Below are 19,028 nucleotides of genomic sequence, written 5' to 3' on the forward strand. Positions count from 1 at the left end.
TCTGTCTCTGTTTCTCTCTTCTCTCTCCTCTCTGTCTCATCTCTCTTTTCTCTCTGTCTCTCTTCTCTCTGTCTCTGTTTCTCCCTTTTCTCCTTTCTGTCTGTTTTCATTCTCTGTCTCTTCTCTCTCTGTCTGTTTCTCTCCTCTCTGTCTCATCTCTCCTGTCTCTATCTCTGTTTCTCTCTCTATCTCTCTTCTCTCTCTGTTTCTATTTCTCTCATTTGTTTTGTATGACTGTATCTATTTGTAATGGGGTGTGTGTTGTTTTCCATGCTTTCTCAGTGGATGTGGAAGGAGGGGGAGAGGAGAATCAGGAACTGGAAGTAAAATGGAATTTCATTTTAAGGAAGAGAAAGGGAATTGCTTCTGGAATGCCATCCTGGAGGGAGCCTGAGGAGGCCTCGCCCGCTTAGTCACCAGGTCCTTGAGTGACTGACGGGTTGGGAGGGGGCGGGTCATTGGAAGCTTGTCTAGGCCAGGAGTGAGCCTCTCACCCTGCTCCACTTCCTGCTGCCCTGTCCTGCCCAGGGGCTTCAGTGACTCCTCTAGGAGGACAGTCCGTAGTACTCAGGCGCACACCGTTGGTGAAGTGCGCCAGGCACTGGGGTGACGAGGGCACAGAGTGAGAGTGTCCCTTCTCATGGGGAACATGACGAGGACGTTTGCAGGTACATACGGCAGAAATAGGAGGTGAATAGATGCCCCTGTATAGCAGGTAATTCGAGGCAGGGTGTGTTTGTCGTGGGGAGCTGGTTAGGAGAAGCTTCATGCGGGACCTGGTGTTTCATCGGGGTCTTATGAGGAAGAGAGGGGCTCCAAGGGGAAAGTCAGAAGGGAGAGCGTGCCGGGGATGGGGCCCAGTGAGCGGAGTTGGGGTGTCCCACGTGAGGAGCAGAGGGAAGTGGGCAGGGGTCACTTAAAGCCCTCCCCAAGTGAATGCAGCCCGCTTTTCCATTGAAAGTTTATCTGCCTTCCCAAAGTGGTGCATGTGGCCCAGTTGGCCGGCCTCTGTCCCCACTCTTGAAAGGCCCTCTCCGCTCACCGCACGCACCACTGGGGCTCAGCGCAGGATCCCCTCCCAGGAAGCCTCTTTTCCTCGATTGTCTTGTGTTGGGCGAGGGCGGGCTTGGTCTCCTTGGGGGCGCCATCTGTTCTGGGCCCACGTGGGAGCTGACGGGGGCCAGCAGCCCCTCCCCCAACGCCCGCTTGCCTCTTCTCCAGATCGTGACGTCCGCCTCGACGGACCTCCAGGACTACACTTACTATTTTGTGCCAGCTCCCTGGCTGTCAGTGAAGCTTCTGCGGCTGCTACAGTGCTACCCACCCCCAGGTAACGTAGCCCAAGCACCGGCCGGCCGCTCACGCTCACCCACGTGGCGGTGTTAGCCAGTGTGTTGATGAGGGGGGTCACCCCAGAGACGCTTCCCTGGTGCCTGATGGTAACAAACTCGCAGGGACGGTGCTTGGTTTCCTCTCCGAGTCACTCTGCGTGGGTCCTCCCTCCTTCAGGACTCAGCCTTGGGGAAGGCTTCCTAGGCTTCTCCTCCCCTTCTCCCTTTGCTTGTTGGTGTGTGTCCTTGGCACATTCCCTTACGGAGGGCATTTAATACGACTTCAGAAGTAGAGTCAAGGGCCAAAGGTGGCCCAGGGCTCCCTTGAGCCGGGGAAGCGGGGGATTATTCCGGCAGCCACAAAGGTATGAGCCAGGGAGGAGGGTCAGGGATGAGCTCGGGGTGCTGGGGGGACTCCTCAGGGCCTCCCTGGGCCGACGGAGCCGGGTCACTTAGGGTTAGGTGGTTGACAGAAATCACGCACGCTGGTCGTTCAGATGTGCCCAGGGGCCCGTCGGTGCCAAGATTGAGGGAACCCGACTGTTCTCTTGCAGTGTCCTTGGGGCTGGGGGGAACCTTCAGCCAGGTTGTGGCGAAGGGCTCAGCCCGATGAACCACCCTGGGGGCCAGAAGTGCAGGCTGAACTCCCCCTAACTGTGTGTGGTGTTGCCTAGAAGACCCTGCAGTGCGGGGCCGCCTCACTGAATGTCTCGAGACGATCCTGAACAAAGCCCAGGAGCCCCCCAAGTCCAAGAAGGTGCAGCATTCGAACGCCAAGAACGCCGTGCTCTTTGAGGCCATCAGCCTCATCATCCACCATGACAGGTGCGTGCCCAAGCTGGTGGCGGGTGGGTGGGTGACGGACAGCAGCCCCGGCGACCCCAGCGGCTGCCTGCTCGTGCCTCCGTTTGCCAGGGTCGTTCTGGCCCTGCCTCTGCTCAGCTCAGAGCCTCCCTTTCCAGGAAGCCCACTCTGATTCCCCCCTCCCCCCAATCGTTCACAGTGATAATGACTTTGCTTTAAAGTTCACATTCCCACAACAGCCCTGGGAGGCAGGTGCTGCTATTGGCCCATTTTACAGATGAGGGGAGGGAGGCGCAGAGAGATGACTAAATGTTGCCCCCAGGGTCCTCGCTACTAAGTGTGGGATCCTGACTCCCCGTCTGGTGCCCCGTGGGGCCCCTGGCGGCCTCTCAGTCACTAGTGTTCCTCCCATAAATCACCTTGTGTCTTTGGATTTACCTTCTGGGGAGGCGTGCTTCCCCAAGAGAATCGCTATCTTTTGAGGTTCTAGTGGGTCCCACCCAAAAGAGGCCGTTGGGCCCCGGGGTTCTTGTTGAAATGAGATCATTGTAGAGTGTTTGGGTCAGCACGCGTCAGGCACAGAGCAGGTGACTAGTGAATGCCTCCTCCCTCCCCTAGCTGGGGCAGCTGCTGGCCGAACCCCGTCTCGGCCTGGCACGGTTTGGTTTCGTGGCCTAGAGAGCCGGCCGCAGGTGGGCTGAATTCCGTTGAGATCCGGGGAGACGCGGTGGTCCGTAGGAGGCACGGATGCTGACCTGAGCTGGTCTGCAGAGTCGGGAGGCCCTTGCCTCCTGGAGCCCATGCAGTCGCCTCGCCTCCCTCCTTGGGGGCTTTGGGGAGGGAAGGGCTGGAGGTCTAGCCCCGGAGGTGGGGGTGGTGGGGTGGGGTTTGGCCGCCCAAACTTCTGTGCCCTGAGCTCACTTCGACGTTCCCCCTCCCCCCGGCTTCTCTGTTTTATCTCATCACCATAGTGAACCCAATTTGCTCGTCCGTGCCTGTAACCAGCTGGGTCAGTTCTTACAGCACAGAGAGACGAATCTCCGGTACCTGGCGCTGGAAAGCATGTGCACCCTAGCCAGCTCAGAGTTCTCCCACGAGGCTGTGAAAACCCACATAGAGACGGTCATCAACGCCTTGAAGGTGAGGTCCCTGAGGCCCGTCCTCCTCTGAACATGCGTGTGTGTGGGTCAGTCTCACCCTAAGAGAGCTCGTGCCACGCGGGCCTCACTGCAGCAGCCCCTTCTTCTCTACCCTAGACGGAGAGGGATGTGAGTGTGCGGCAGAGAGCGGTGGACCTCCTCTACGCCATGTGTGACCGCAGCAACGCCCAGCAGATCGTTGCCGAGATGCTCAATTACCTGGAGACGGCCGACTACTCCATCAGGGAAGAGATTGTGAGTTCTTTGTGCCCCTCTCTGCAGAAGCGGGCGGCGATGGGTGGTGCCTCCCTCCCCACCTCCCCCACCGGGTCTGGTAGGGGTTGCCAGCTTCAGCCAGGGTGCTGCAGATGCACTCTGCCCTGCAGGGGCTCATGTTCTTATACCCACCCCTGTCATGGTGGATTGTGCCCAGGGCCTTCTGTCTCCTCAGAATCCCCAGCCTGGGCCTTGGGCCCCACCTGCTGTGACGCCCGCAGCGGTCTGTCCTGCCCTGGGGCTCTAGCTGTCTCTCCTTTGTGTGGCCCCCGTCCCAGGCCATGCCAGGCTCCCAAGATAGAGCCCCTCTGGCCTGGCCCCGGGAGGGAGGACCAGCTGAGTGTCAGAGCTCGCACCCACTCCAGGCCCGGCTCTCCTTTCACTGTGCGACATGGAGAGGGTTTGGACCTGTGTGACGGGGAGGGAGAGGCGGGGTCCCAGGGTCAGTGGCCCCCAAGGCTCATGTTAGGCGTTAGCCATTGTCACTCACCCGGCGCCATCCAGCAGGTGAGTGACAGAAGTGGGATTTAAGCCCAGGGCCTCAGACTCCAAATTCAGGCTTCTTTTTCTCTCTTTAAAAGCCATGAGTATTTCCATGTCCAAAGAACCACAGTGCACAGAGAGAGCACGGGCTGGTCACTTCACGTGGCCGAGTTCTGTGGTTGTCCCGGGCCTCCTGCCCCTTGTCTGTGGCTCTGCTGAGTTCACTTTGCATCCATTCACATGGGGTGCTTGCTGTGGTAGGAGGCAGACAGACTCGTGTCCCACAGGATATAGCAGACGCGGCACTTGTGCCATGGCCGTGTCCATGTCGGAACGCACCTTCTCTAGGCTTATCCTTGAGCTGGGAGGGGCGGGGCTGGGTCAAATACCGCTGGACTTTCAGTTCTGAGTTCTGTCCTGTCCACCTCGAGAAGCCCATTACAAGAAGATATAGGCTTGCAGGAGAAGGCCTAGGACTGTCGGGCCCAAAGGCTCCCCACTTCCCTGGGTGTGCTAGGGCATTAGCCCAAAGGCTCCCCACTGCCCCGGGCGTCCTAGGGCATTAGCCCAAAGGCTCCCCGCTGCCCCGGGCGTCCTAGGACATTAGCCCAAAAGCTCCCCACTGCCCCGGGGCGTCCTAGGACTGTTGGCCAGAAGGCTCCCCACTTCCCTGGGCGTCCTAGGGCATTAGCCCAAAGGCTCCCCACTGCCCCGGGCGTCGGCTCCTCCGTCTGGAGCACTCCGCAGATGTTTGTGGTCACTGTGCAGGTCATCCCCCTGGCTGTGCTCCCCTCACTGGGCGTCAGCTGGCCTTCCCAGGCTTGTCTGTGTCCTTTCTCAGCATAGCGCAGCCTCGTGCTTCACGTGCCGTGGCCTGTTCAGCCACTCCCCTAGGTGACGGGCATCCGGCCGCCGCAGAACGAGCCGGTGTCCGCACTCTTGGGCTCGCGGGTCTTTACCTGCTCTCCTCGATCACGCTGGGTCCGACGGGTGCTCAGGTCCAAGTGGCCAGATCTGTTCACAGCTCCACCAGCAGGACGTTGGTGCCTCTCGGGGCACATCCACGCTTGAGGGGCAGCAGAGAGGAAGTGCGAGGAGGCTGGGAGAGGGTGGGGAGGCGATTGACACACTGCACGTTTTTAGTAAAGTCTGTTACCCCTGCGTGCTGGGTGAGGCTGGAGTGATAATCTTGTCTCCCTGCTTTCCCCCTGGCTCCTGACCCGGGTGAATCTTCGTTCTGTTCCATTGGGACTTTTTCTGTCATTCGTTGGGTTGGGGGTGAGGCAGAAGATACTGTCAGGGCCAAGTATAGCTTCCTCACCCACGAAGTGAGCTGCCACCTTCTGCACCTAAATTTGGGTCTTAGACGCACTCAGCTCCCTCTGCGTCTCTCTGTCGTCCTGTGGGTGGTCTAGACGGGCTGTCTCCTCTGGGGCATTGCTGGGCGCGGGCTTGTGGGACAGCTGCCGGTAGCCAGACCAGGGGGGATGGGCGAGTTTCTCTTTTTTGTGTCTGCTCGGCCGTCCGGGCCCCGCGGACAGGCCTCGGTCCCTGCCTAGAGTTGGGCCAATGCCTCGGTGGCGGCCCACTCGAGGCTTCATTGGAGCCACCCCTGGGGCGACTCTGGCTTGTGTTGGAACCCCTGGAAGACATCCAGGTTACAAAGTTGGGCCTTGGACATTCAGCTGGTGCTGCAGGAGCCGGCCTGGCTTTGCCTTCTGCTTGGACTTGGGGCTGCCTCAGTCGGATGGGGCCCTCGGCATGACCCTGGACTCCTCTGTCCCCGCAGAGCCAAGCAGTGCCCAGGCTGTCTCCCCGCACCGTCTGTCACCTTCTCTCCTCCACATGCCCCTGCGGCTGAATGGAGGTGGAGAACATCCCTGACTGAGTGCACTCCGAATCTGGGGCCCATGACCTCCCCCGGGCCCTCCCTGCTCCTCCCCGCAGCGGCAGCCCTCCTCCAGCCTCCCATGGCTCCTTCTGCTCACCCAGCTGAGAACTTTGCCCCCGTTCGTCCCGAGCTCCCTCTTCTCCCCTCTGCCTCAACCCCTGTCCCTCGGGCGCCTTCGTTTCACGCGATGAAGCGATCCCGTTGCATCCCGTCTGTCTCGCCTCTCGCTCATTTTCAGTCTCTCCTCGTCTGCTGGCTGTCTCCCCCGTCCTGAAAAACCCTCGTGTGCTCCTTCCGTCCCTGCTGACCAACCTGCCGTCGCTGCCTTTGTAGCTTGGTAACCGGAAAGGCTGTCTGCCCCGATGCCTCCACTTCCTCTCCTGTCTCCTTAACACCTTGTAGTCTGGCTTCCGACCCTGTGGATCCACCCAAGTGCTGAGCCCAGGGCCCTTTTCTCAGGCCTCGTTGTCCCTGACCTCCCTGCAGCCTCTGGCACTGTGGACCATGCTCTTCTCTCTAGAGTTGTGGGGTGACTCCCTCCCCAGGTTCTCCTCCCTCTCTGCCCACTCAAGGCCGGTACACAGTAGGCGCTTAATGTTTATGGCTTGATCGACCAATCCTGGCATCCCAAGCTTTCTTTCCCTTCATGTGACTGCAACCGTGTTCATGTTCTCCTTCTGCCTTGCCCATGTTACGGTACCAGCTGCTCCTGCCGCCCGTAGGAGCCGAGCCTCAATGGCTGTGCCTCCGCGTCCTGTACTCTGACCAGCCCAGGGCTTCCATCCCTCCCCCCGCGGACATCAAGTCCAGACTTGTGTAGATTCTCTACGCACTCTGCGGGCACACAGACACGCGCCTGCCCACACGTTTGTGTCAGCGCCCTCTTTAGCACGGCTGCTTTGTTCTCTGCGCTCACACCCGAGCCTCGAGCCCGGGACCCTGCAGGTGTGGTGTAGGCGCCTCGTGAGCGCTTGCTCGTTGGGTGTTCTGTGTGGTCCGTGGGGACGTCGGTCTGATTTCTCGCGCCTCGTGGCTTCCTTTGTCCCCGCAAGTGGTCAGACCCTGGCCCGTCCTTGCTGTGGTTGGCCCCCTCCTCAGTTTAAGTGATTGGTGGGGGCTTTGCAGTGGGCCCTTAGGCCAAGGGCCCTTGGGTCAGACTGAGCCTGGCTCCTCCCTTGTGAAGGTCCTGAAGGTGGCCATCTTGGCCGAGAAGTACGCCGTGGACTACACCTGGTACGTGGACACCATCTTGAACCTGATTCGAATTGCCGGGGATTATGTCAGCGAGGAGGTGTGGTACCGCGTCATTCAGATCGTGATCAACCGGGATGATGTGCAGGGCTACGCGGCCAAGACCGTGTTTGAGGTGAGCGCGGGGGCCGTGGTGGCGTTGGCCAGCGGCTGGGCGGTTTGGGGCGTGGACGCCGCCATGGTTCTTGCCGTGGCTGGCGGGGGCACTGGGGATGGGATGCTTCGGTGGGATCTGCCCCTTCAGGTCTTCAGATTTTGTCCCTGGGTTTTCCTTTCTTTCTCTGGGGGATGGAAGGTTTCGGGGGGCACCCTTTGCCCGTGTCAAGAATTGGGAGAAGAGGGTCCTTCTCCACGTGGGGACCCTGTCCCCCTATCTCTGCTGGAGGTGGCCATGGGGAGCGGGAGTGGTCCGGAGGGCGGCTCCTTGTCTGTCTTCAGCCTTCTCTTACGGTGGAAGAGGCAGCGGGAGCGCCTTCTGCGGCCCAGCCAGGCGTGGGCTGCCCCCGCCCATGCCCTTGTCGACTTGGCTTTGTCCGTGTCCCCTAGGCTCTTCAGGCCCCGGCTTGCCATGAGAATTTGGTCAAAGTTGGCGGCTATATCTTGGGGGAGTTTGGAAACTTGATCGCGGGTGACCCGAGGTCCAGGTAAGAGCCCCCTGCCCCTGCTACCCCCGGCTGCCGCCGGCTGTCCCAGGCCTTGCTCGGACCCTCACTCTCTCCCTTCTTCCCGCCCAGCCCCCTCATCCAGTTTAACCTGCTGCACTCCAAGTTCCATCTGTGCAGCGTGCCCACGCGCGCCCTGCTCCTGTCCACCTACATCAAGTTCGTGAATCTCTTTCCTGAGATCAAGACGACGATTCAGGACGTCCTGCGCAGTGACAGCCAGCTCAAGAATGCCGACGTGGAGTTGCAGCAGAGGGCCGTGGAGTACCTGAGGTTGAGCACCATTGCCAGCACGGACATCCTGGTGAGGCTTGATGCAGGGGCAGCCGCAGGGGCAGCTGTGGGGGCACGGGGAGTGGCGGGGGGAGGACAGCGGGCCGGGGATGGGGGGGCAGCCGCGGGGGCACGGGGAGGGGTGGGGGGGGGGCAGCGGGCGGGGGGGGGGGGGGGGGGGGGGGGGGCACAATAGGTGGGACTCTTGAGTCGCACTGGAATGAGGCGGCTGAAGGGGCTGGCTGCTTGTTTCCCGGCCAGGCCACGGTGCTGGAGGAGATGCCTCCGTTCCCAGAGCGGGAGTCGTCCATCCTAGCCAAGCTGAAGAAGAAGAAAGGCCCCAGCACGGTCACGGACCTGGAGGAAACCAAGAAAGAGAGGAGTGCGGACATGAACGGGGGCGCCGAGCCAGCGCCGGGCAATGCCAGCACTGTGGTACGTGTGCCGGTCTCTTTGGCCTTGGGGCAGATTCAGGGCGGGAAGGTGTGCCCTCCGCCCTCCCTGGGACCTCCCCTGAGAGTCTATTCCTGGGCCTGAGGGCGGGGCCTCCAGCCTTCTGCCTGCCTGACATCTCATTGATGCTGGGGTTGAGATGCCTGCCGTGGAGGTGGGAGGGCCTGGGTGTGAATTGTGCATGGGTGGCTTGAGTGGTATGGTGTTGGGCGAGGTGCTTGCCTGCCCCCAGGGTGACCCCGCACAGAAACGCTGGCCTTCCTAGGGCAGGCACAGGCTTCTGGTTCATGCCTGTGATTTTTCTAAAAGTGTGATTTTAAAATGAGTCATTCTGGGGCAGCTAGGTGGCACAGTGGATAGAGGACCGGCCCTTAAGTCAGGAGGACCTGAGTTCAAATCTGACCTCAGACCAAACACTTGACACTTACTAGCTGTGTGACCCTGGGCAAGTCACTTAACCCCAATTGCCTTAAAAAAAAAAAGGATAAAATGAGTCATTCTTCATTTAAGAATGTTTTGTTGTGTGCCTTGGTAGATTAACTCCCAGGTATTTTATAAATTTTGTAGTTGTCTGGTTTTTTTTCAATTTCCAGTAGATTTCAGTGAGCCATCCTGTGTAACAGAGACTCCAATAAAACCCAGAGGTTTTCTCCTCAGGGGAGCCTGACAGCATTTGGGGGTTCTGCTTCCATGGCTCCCCACTGCTGCCGGAAGGTAGGAGGGCGTTCTCTCCCCTTGTCCTCAGGCCCCGGTTTGGCTATGCCTCCCTGTGCTTTCATTGGGGCAGGGGGCACCTGCCGAACAAACAAGCCCCACCCCCTCCTGCCCCAACCGTGGAGCCTGTGAGATCAGCCCTGTGCCCAGGGCACAGTTGGCAGAACTCTGTCTGAGCAGGGAAGTGCAGAGGCATTATACCCACTTTACAGGTGGGGTGACTTCGGTCTTTCGATTAAATAGCTTGTGACTGTCCGAGGCAGCATTCACACCCGGGTCCAGTCCGGTGTTCACTAGTCGAGGGAATTCTCAAAGGAAGCTCTAATATCGCTCTTAATTTGGAGATCTTGGGGCCTAGACTTTGGAGGCTGAGCTCTGGGCTCTGTTTCCACAGGCGGCTCTGGCGTCCTTCTGTCCCAGCACTCACCCAGCAGGGCCCCAGAATTCCGACCTCTGGGGAAAATGGGTCCGAGCTCGGGCCTTTAGGTCTGCAGTGATGACCTAGATAAGCATCAGTGGCGCCGGCCACTGGGAAGGGCTGGGGAGCGTCCCTGTCTGCAGCTTGTGCTGGAGTTCTTGGGGTGGGGGGCGCACTTCTGAGGGCTGCCTCTGTCTCTCAAGCTAAGGAGCCCTGAGCTGGCCAGAGCCACCCAGAGCCCTGGCTGTGCCGTGGGCCTGCGTCACCGATGCCTTCTCTCGAGCGCAGCCATGGAGTCTGCCCTGGGGAGCTCCTGGTCCAGTGCGAGCATGTGTGTAGCCTGGGAGGGGGCTCTGGGGTGGAGTCGGATGATGGCCCACTGTGACTCTGCTCTGTGTCTGTGCCCCCTTTGAAGGTGTCTCCTGCTGCTCAGGCTCAGGACGTATGGCCTAAGCTGGCTCTCGTGTCCAGACCACGCCCTTCCGCTCCTCTGGTCTCTCCCTGCCCACAGCCAGGAGCATCCCTGCTGCCCCCTGGACACCCCCTGCTGGAGGTTCCCTTGGGTCTTAGCTGGGGGGGGGGGCTGGGGCGTGGCTGCGGCGGGGCTGGGTCGTGGCTGTGGCTACTTCTGGCCAGAACTAACTGGTGTGTGTTGGTTGTGTCGCGCATGGCGAGGGCTGCCGTGTGATGCTGGATGGAGTGTTCTGGTCACCCTTTTCCAGATGGGTGGCCGGGGTTAATGTCATTCCTGTCTGTCGAGCGCCAGCTTTTCTTTCTTTCTTTCTCTCTCCTCATTCACTAAGGAGGGGCCACACCCTGTTGCGCGTTTCTTCAGCTGGGACATCGACAGGTGTAGGAGGGCACTTGGGACCCGGGATGGCCAGCTTAGTAGGAGACAGCATTTCTTTGTTGCTGTGCCCTCGGAGAGGGGCCCAGAAAGCCGGGATTTGGTCCCTTCAATTCTCTGAGCTTTTTTCTTTTAAGTCTCTTCTTTTCCATGGTTCCTTCTGAAGCTGTTTGGGTAAATCTTTTTCTTCCTGGCTGGCTTCCTCTTGTCAGCTGCCTCTTAATGGGAAAGATGCGTGTGGGAGCTGAGACTCCAGCCCCGAGAGGCTGGTTGGTCTGCTGAAAACCAGCAGCATGAAGCTTGGGACGGACCTCCTGCCCCGCAGGTGAGCAGAGCCCAACTTTAACATAAAGTTCCAAGTTGAGAAATAGGCTGGAAGAATGAGCAAGCAGCCGCAACAGCAACAACAAAGAATTTGACCATAAAATGCTACTGTGGTGGCAGGGAAGACCAAGACATAAATTCAGAAGATAACAGTGTGAAAACAGCTCCAAACAAAGCCTCAAAGAAAAATGCTGATTGGACCCCAGCCCAACAAGAATTCCTGGTAGAATTAAAGAAAGAGATAAGAGTTGGTAGAGGAAAAATTGGGAAAAGAAATGAGTGATGCAAGAAAATTATGAAAGGAAAATTAATAGCTTGGTAAAAGAGGCACCAAAAAATACTGAAGAAAAGAACATCTTAAAAACCAGAATTGGCCAAATGGTTGGGGGAAAAAAAAAAGGCTCGAAAAAATCTCTGAAAAGAACTCTTGAAAAAAGTAGAATTGGCCAGATGGAAAAGGAGGTACAAAATCTCACTGAAGAAAATAATTCCTTAAAAATTAGAATTGGGAAAGTGGAAGCTAATGACTCCATGAGACATTCAGAAGCAATAAAATGATGTCAGAAGAATGAAAAAATAGAAAATATGAAATATTCTACTGGAAAAACAGCTGACCTAGAAAATAGATTGAGGAGAGATAATTATAATATTTTCGGACTACCTGAAAGCCATGATCAAAAAAAGAGCCTAGACATCATACTTCAAGAAATTGTACAGGAAAATTGCCCTGATATCTTAGATCCAGAGGGTAAAATTGATATTGACGGAATCCACCAATCACCTCCTGAAAAAGGTCCCAAAGTGAAAACTCCCAGGAATATTATTGCCAAATTCCAGAGTTCCCAGATCAGGGAGAAAATATTGCAAGCAGCCAGAAAGAAACAATTCAAATATCATGGAGCCACAGGATTTAGCAGTTTCCATATTAAAAGCATGGAGGACTTGGAATATGATATTCTGGAGGACAGAGGAGCTAGGATTACAACCAAGAATCACCTACCCAGCAAAACTGAGTATAGTCCTTCAGGGAAAAAATGGACATTTAATTAGATAGAAGACTTTCAAGAATTCCTGATGAAAAGATCCATAGCTGAATGGAGAATTTGACAGTTAAACACAAAGCTCAAGAGAAGCATAAAGGAGCAGCTAGGTGGCGCAGTGGATAGAGCACTGGCCCTGGAGTCAGGAGGACCTGAGTTCACATCCAGCCTTAGACACGTAACACTCACCAGCTGTGTGACTCTGGGCAAGTCACTTAATCTCGATTGCCTCACTAAAAAACAAAAAAGAGAGAGAAGTGTTAAGAGGAAATGTGTAAGAGAAATCATGAGACTCAATAAATTTAAGCTGTTTCCTTTCCTGCGTAGGAAAATATTTGTAGCTCCTGAGAACTTCCTCATTATTAGGGCATCAGTTAGAAGGCGTTTACATAGACAGAAGACAGGAGTGTGAAAGAAGGATGCACCGGAGAAGAGGGGAGGGAGAGGTAGGGTGGGGCCTGCAGGGAAGGAGGGGACGCAGCGAGGCAGCGGGACCCGGCAGTGCTGGGACCTCACCCGTCGGAATTGGTCCACAAAGGGACGACTGGACACACAGTGGGTGTGCTGGTGGTCGTCCTTCATTCTTGAAGAAGACCAGAGCGACGTCACTACGCTTTAGCCAAGGTCCAGTGTGACTGATGGTCCGGATGCTTTAAAGCTGCGCGTCCCACGTTTCTTTTGAGCTGCTCTGCTCACGGAGCGCAACGCCTTCTCTGATGAGGGCACGCCGGGCCAGGCGGTCCTGTGCCAGCGTCTCCCATGTCCCAGAGTCGATTCCAGAGTCCTAACAGTGACCTTGGAGAGTGTCCTTGTATTGCCTCTTCTGACCACCAGGTGAGTGCCTGCCTTGTGTGTTCTCCACGTTTGCCCAACAGGGAAACAGGAGGCGAAGGGGAGAGGAGAAAGGAGACGAGGAAGATCCAGGGGAGTGCGGATTAAAGGGGGCAGTGTTAGAAGCAAAATAGGATTCTGAGGAGAGCCAGGATAAACAAAAGAAAACAGGATGGAGGCAAGTACGCAGTGAGGGATGCTGACTGTGAGTGTGAATGGGTTGAGCGCATCCATAAAACAGAAGCAGAGACCGGAGTGGATCAGAATCCAGAATCCAGTAATGTGCTGTTAACGAGAGGCACTTGGAATGGAGGTAAAATAAAGGGCTGGAGCAGAATCTAATATGCTTCAGCTGGAGTGAAAAGAGCAGGGGCAGCAGTCGCGATCTCTGACAAAGGAAAACCAAAGACAGGCCTAATCGAAAGAAGTGAGCAGGGAAACGACACTGTGCTAAATGTTACCAGAGATAATGAAGTAATACCGGTTTTTTTACAGGAAGTTTCTTTGATAAAACCTCATTTCTCAAATATAGACCAAGTACAGAACTGAGTCAGATGTATAAAAATAAGAGCCTTTCTCCATTAGATAAATGACCAAAGGATATGAACAGGCAGTTTTCAGATGAAAAAATCAAAGCTGTCTGTAGTCATATGAAAAATGCTCTAAATCACTATTGATTAGAGAAATGCAAATCAAAACAGCCGAGGTACCACCTTACACCTATCAGAAATGACACGTGCTGGAGGGGATGAGAGAAAAATAAGTACACTAAGACACTGTTGGTAGGGGCAGCTAGGTGGCGCAGTGGATAGAGCGCCGGCCCTGAAGTCAGGAGGACCTGAGTTCAAATCTGGCCTCAGACCAAACACTTGACACTAGCTGTGTGACCTTGGGCAAGTCACTTAACCCTGATTGCCTCACTAAAACAAAACAAAACAAAACAAAACAAAAAGAAACACTGTTGGCAGAGTAATGAACTGATCTAGCCATTCTGGAGAACAGTTTGGAATTATGCCCAAAAGGCAATCAAACTATCCGTACCCTCTGACCCAGCAATCCCACTGCTAGGTCTGTATCCCAAAGGATCAAAGAAAAAGGAAAAAGACATTTATGTCCAGAAATACTGATAACAGCTCTTCTGGTGGTGACAAAGAATTGGAAGTCGAGGGGTTGCCCATCGGTTGGGGAATGACTCGAAAGTCATGTTATATGAATGTAATGAAATACTATTGTGCTATAAGAAATGACGAGGGGAAGTTTCGGAAGAAATGACGAGACCTATATGCATGGATGCAAAGTGAAGTGAGAAGAACCGGGAGGTCATTGGGCACGGTAACAGCAACGTGGTCCTGACGATCAGCTGGGAAAGACTTGGCTGCCTGGATCAATAGGATGACCCAGGCCAGTTCCAAGTGATGGAAAATTGCACTCGCCTCCAGGGAGAGAACTGGGGAATCCTGAGTGCAGATTGAAGGGCGATTTTCTCTTTCTTTATTCTTGCTTATTTCAATGTGGAAATAGGTTTTGTGTGATTGCCCATGTATAATTGACATCATTTTGCTTGTCTTCACGGTGGGTGGGGAGAGGTGGAAGAGAGGGAGAGGGTCTGGAACTCAAAATTTAAGAATGCCAGAAATACGTAAATACTAAATGAAAACAGCAAAGCAGAACCAGATGTTGTGCGAATCTGAGAGTCACCTGCCAGCACGGAGTTTTTTGGGGTTTTTTTAGGGATTTTTCATTGTATTTACTTACCAAAGGCCATTCATTTTTCAAGAGCAGATACCTAGGGGAGGCTTTTCTGTGCAAGACTCTGGGTAGGGGGGGGTTCTGCTCTCTCCCCAGGGGGTGGTTCCTTGCTCTACCCCTCGCTTGGGTCTCTCTGACCCCCTGTCCCATTCCTGCCTCAGGTGAGGGGAGAGAACACTGTCTGGTCTGGCAGATAAAAAGCCAGACCGTCAGGACCATTGCTTGGGCCAGTGACACGCTCCGTCCTTGCGGGCTTCGTGCTGTAGATGATGTGCTTAGCTGAGTAGGACGTGTCTGGAAGAGTGATCATTAACACCCGTGCTTGTAACAGTGGGAAGGCTTTTCTCATAGTTTTGCCCCTGGTGGAGCACCTGGCTGCTGTGGGAGAGCCTATGTTGGGAGGGGGTGGCAGGTGGGCTGGTGTGGGCTTTGTGGACGGGGCTGCCTTCACCCTGCCCCCCATTGTTTCTCTTGCAGTCCACTCCTTCTCCATCTGCGGACCTCCTGGGTCTGGGCACTGGCCCCCCGACCAACGCAGCACCCCCTCCATCCTCCAGTGGCAGCTTGCTGGTGGACGTGTTTTCAGAGCCTGCCTCGGCAGTGACCCAGCTCGCTCCTGGCTCACAAGAGAACTTTGCAAGGTAGTTGGAATGTTTGTGGCGTCTTGAACGGAACCGCAGAGAGGGCTGCCCGTCCAGCCGTGTGCCCCAGCCTCATTCACCTGGGGACTGAAGGCAGCATGTGTTCCATCCGCTTGGGCAAGCTGCCGCCCAGGGTCTCCCCTGCGTTGTGCTCCTGGCTTAGTGAGGCGGCCATGCTTGGAACGGCTCTGTGGCCGTGCCTTCCCTCTCTCTGGCCCCAGCCTGGGCAGAGCTCCTCACGATGACTGGCCCTTCTGGTCTTTTGGGGCAGGGCTGGGCATCAGGGAGATAACATCTTGGGAATCTCACGGCCACTCCATTTCGGGCTTGCTCAGGCAGCTGCCTTCTTTCCCCTTGCTGCTGATCTTGTCTGGGCCCTTCTTCCCAGCTGGGCCTCCTCGCTCCCCCCACCGTCCCCTGTGTGTGCCTCCTTTTCCTTGTAAGCTCTCTCTCTTTCCCTTTTCTCTGGCAGCATGCCCCCCCCCCCAAAAAAAAGAAAAGCGTGCTCCCGCTGCTTTTCAGAGGGCTTGTGAAATCCCTTTCTGGTGCTGAGCCACCCTGACCATTTAAAATGGTACAGCCGACCCTCGGCTGGGGGAGCTCTCCCTCCAGCGGGGATGGCCCGGACCTCCAGGTCACCCTGGTCTTTGACCCCAACCACCTGTGACCTTGTTTGACCTTGGCAGGCGGGGCTGCAGACAGTGGGGAGGCCTTCATCCACAGGTTTGGGGGTGAGCTGGGGGAGGGGCTGCTTTCTTGATCCCAGCGCTCAGTGTGAACGAGAGCCCCCATGCAGGTCCCGTGCCTGGCAGCCGTGGCCATGCTGCGTGACGGCCAGTCTCCAGCCTGGGGCACTTCCTCCTCCTCAGCCCAGGATCGGTTGGCCCCCACAGTCTGCGGCCTCATCCCGCCTCAGGCCCGGCCCCTTCCCTGCTCAGCTCTGTCCATACTAACCTTGACTCTCACGTCTCTGTGCTGCCCCTTCTCTGTCTCCTTTTCACGCTGCTTGACTTAGTCCTGACCTGGCTTCATCTGAGCTAGTTTCTGAGGAACCCGCCGAGACGGCGCGTGGTGCCGATGAGCTGACGCAAAAGTAAGCAACCCTTCCCTCTGTCGGCACGTCTCTCTGCACCTCGTTCTGGCCTGGCTTCCCCTGGCAGTGCCCTGGTGCTGAGGGGGTGAGCCCCGAGGGACACAGTGGGGGTCCTCTGGCTGCTTCTCTCCTCTACCTCTTCCCCCTTCCCCTTCCTCCTTCTCTTCTCTCTCCCCTCCCCCTGTCAGGACCCTACCTCTCGGCCCGAGAGAGAAGTCTGACACCTCTGGTGGCTCCAGGCGCTGTCCCTAGGGGGCTTTTCTCCCCAGACTTTGACCTTGACTTTAGGAGGCCCCTGACCTTGTTCCCTACAGCTCAGAGAGGCCCCAGTTTGGTTCAGGCCCAGCCCCTGTAGCACGGGGGCATCCCTGGCCCATGCCCTGGGCCTTCCTTGCGAGGCTGGCGGTCTGGTCCCTGGCTCTGGAGGGGAGGCCTCTTCCTGCTCCGCGGGGCCTTTGGCCCCTGCCGTGAGCAGCTCCCCAGCCTGTGGGTGTCCCTTTCTCCCCAGGTTCGTCTGTAAGAACAACGGGGTGCTGTTTGAGAACCAGCTGCTGCAGATCGGCCTGAAGTCGGAATTCCGCCAGAACTTGGGTGAGTTTCTCCTCCGTGCCACTGGAGGGTCTCCTTCTGCTGGCCGTGCCCCCCTGCTGCTGGAGGGGCTGGCCAGAGGAGTGAAAACGTGTTTCTTCTCTTCTCTCCTAGGTCGCATGTTTATATTTTATGGTAACAAGACTTCCACGCAATTCTTAACCTTTACCCCGACACTAATCTGTTCCGATGACCTTCAGGCCAATATCCTTGCCTGTTGCCTCCCCGGTCACCGTCGCCTAGCTTCAGGCTCCTGGGAGGTTTGTGGCCGAGGGGGGAGCCCTCATGTCTGACTGTGAGCTGCCTCCCAGAGGGAGCACATGAGTACAAGCCCCTCAGCTCTTCCCTGAGGCGGCTCTGGTCGGTGCCCTCCCATCAAGCGGGAGTCTTTCCTCTGGAGCTGCTGCAGCTCCGCAGAGGCTCTTTCTGTCCTCATTCCCTGGGTTCTCTTCAGGCCCAGGTCTTCTGGGATGGTGCCTGGGATGTGCCAGGAATCGGCTGGGCTTCCGGCAAGCACGACCTCACCTGCCGGCGGTCTTCTTCCTCTTTCGCCTGTCCCCCTCTGTGGCCTGCGGGGTCTGGCCCTCGGCCCGTTTCGTTGGGTCTCTTTCTTTGATTCTTGTGTTTGCCCTGAGGGATTTGGTCCTGTGCCAACACCCCCAGGTATGGGCCCACCCCCAAAGGTAGGATGAGGCTGATGGCGTCACTTCGAGGAGAGACCTTCCTATGTCACGTTAAAGAGAATGTCTCTGGAGCTCTCCTTGCTAAGGAACGGGGTTCCCAGGGAGGGCGTGAGGGGTCCAGAATGGAGGTGGGAAGCCTGGGGCCCAAGTGGAGCTGCAGGGGGGCCCCCGGGCGCAGCACCAGCTCGGGGGGGGTCCACGCCGCACACACAGGGTGGGGGACCCTCCCCCATCCTCCTCTCTTCAGTAGCAGGAAGGAGCCCTGGAAGCACTTGGTGGAAGGCTGTGCCCATGGCCCTGCCTCCCGTGGGCTCCCTGCCACGTGTCCCCATCTCATCTTCTCTGAAGGTTGGGGTGGAGCCTGTGATCTGGAGGGGTGGGCATCTGCTTCTGGCCCTGGGCCCACCCGGGGTGGCTCAGCTTTCTTAGGGCCCCCTCTTCCCCTGGTGGTCAGTCTTTGGCGGTCTCAGACCAGTCAGTCAACATTTATTAAGCGCCTACTCTGTGCTCAGTGTCGGGGATACAAAAGGAGGCAGCCCCTGCCCCCTAGGAGCTTACAGTCTCATGGAGGAGAAAACAGAAACAAAATGGAGGCCTCCGTCATCGCTGCCCTGCCCACCACGGGCAGCGGCATTCCTGACATCCTTGTGGGATAGACCGCACGCGCTCTAAGAGCCACGGATGCACTTTTGTGCTGGGCCTCAGCTGATTCGGCAAACTCCTATTAAACACTTGCTGTATGCGGGTGGCTGGGGTAGGGTTACAGCCTTCTTATCTTGCTCTCTCAGAAGTCTCGGTGAATCCCTTGTTTGCACATTCATCTCTCTAGACCCGATGTGCCTCTTTTCCCCTTTGTGGGAGTCTCTTCAAGGCCATCTCCTAGACACGCTTTCCCCTTCCCTGGCTGCATCTTTGGGGACCAGGCTTCCTTTGCCTCCTAAGCCCTTCTTGATGGCAAGGCCGGCCTCCACAGAGAGAGACCGGTGGGGTGGGCGAACCCAGGCAGCCCTGGGCGGCCAGGGCGCCCGCTTGTGAGCCCTCCCGCCGGGCGTGAGCACTCAGTCTGTCCGGGGGCCCCCCGAGGGCGTTGGCCACCGACATAGAGGGTGGGTCAGTCACCTTTCGCGAGGCAGTGCAGTGGGAGGCGGTCCGACTCATGCCTTTGCGGACGAGCTGGGATCCTTAACCTGCCCGCACATCTGAACCTGCAGACCAAGCCAGTGGACCCGACTGTGGATGGGGGTGCACAGGTGCAACAGGTGGTGAACATCGAATGCATCTCCGACTTCACTGAGGCGCCCGTCCTCAACATTCAGTTTAGGTGAGTGTTGGACTGGGGTGTTGGTGCCGGCCTCGCCTGGTGCTGGGGGCAGGCGGCGCAGGAGCTATGCGTGGAGCCAGGGCCTCCTGCTGCAGGGCGCGTTCTCCGCTGGGCTTGCTTCACCTTTTGCCTTGCCACGGCCTGCCACGTCACACCACGCCACACCGTACCTCCCTTTTTCTCACCTTGCTTTGCCTTTTGCCTTGCCACGTCCTG

At 57.0% G+C, this 19,028-nt stretch overlaps 1 protein-coding gene across 1 annotated transcript in view; it reads left to right on the forward strand.

Moving 5' to 3' along the window:
- AP2A2 (adaptor related protein complex 2 subunit alpha 2) overlaps positions 1–19,028 on the forward strand; it is a 50,646-nt gene that overhangs the window by 28,297 nt on the left and 3,321 nt on the right. The window contains exons 10-21 of the mRNA XM_027860198.1: positions 1,222–1,330; positions 2,006–2,156; positions 3,107–3,275; positions 3,392–3,529; positions 7,108–7,290; positions 7,722–7,819; positions 7,910–8,141; positions 8,372–8,545; positions 14,964–15,127; positions 16,729–16,811; positions 16,923–17,068; positions 18,703–18,812. Of these exons, the coding sequence (XP_027715999.1) occupies positions 1,222–1,330; positions 2,006–2,156; positions 3,107–3,275; positions 3,392–3,529; positions 7,108–7,290; positions 7,722–7,819; positions 7,910–8,141; positions 8,372–8,545; positions 14,964–15,127; positions 16,729–16,811; positions 16,923–17,068; positions 18,703–18,812 (1,757 nt within the window). The remainder of the gene's footprint in view (positions 1–1,221; positions 1,331–2,005; positions 2,157–3,106; positions 3,276–3,391; positions 3,530–7,107; positions 7,291–7,721; positions 7,820–7,909; positions 8,142–8,371; positions 8,546–14,963; positions 15,128–16,728; positions 16,812–16,922; positions 17,069–18,702; positions 18,813–19,028) is intronic.

This window comes from Vombatus ursinus, unplaced genomic scaffold (assembly GCF_900497805.2).
Source record: "Vombatus ursinus unplaced genomic scaffold, bare-nosed wombat genome assembly UNPS02014176.1, whole genome shotgun sequence".
Taxonomy (NCBI): domain Eukaryota; kingdom Metazoa; phylum Chordata; class Mammalia; order Diprotodontia; family Vombatidae; genus Vombatus; species Vombatus ursinus.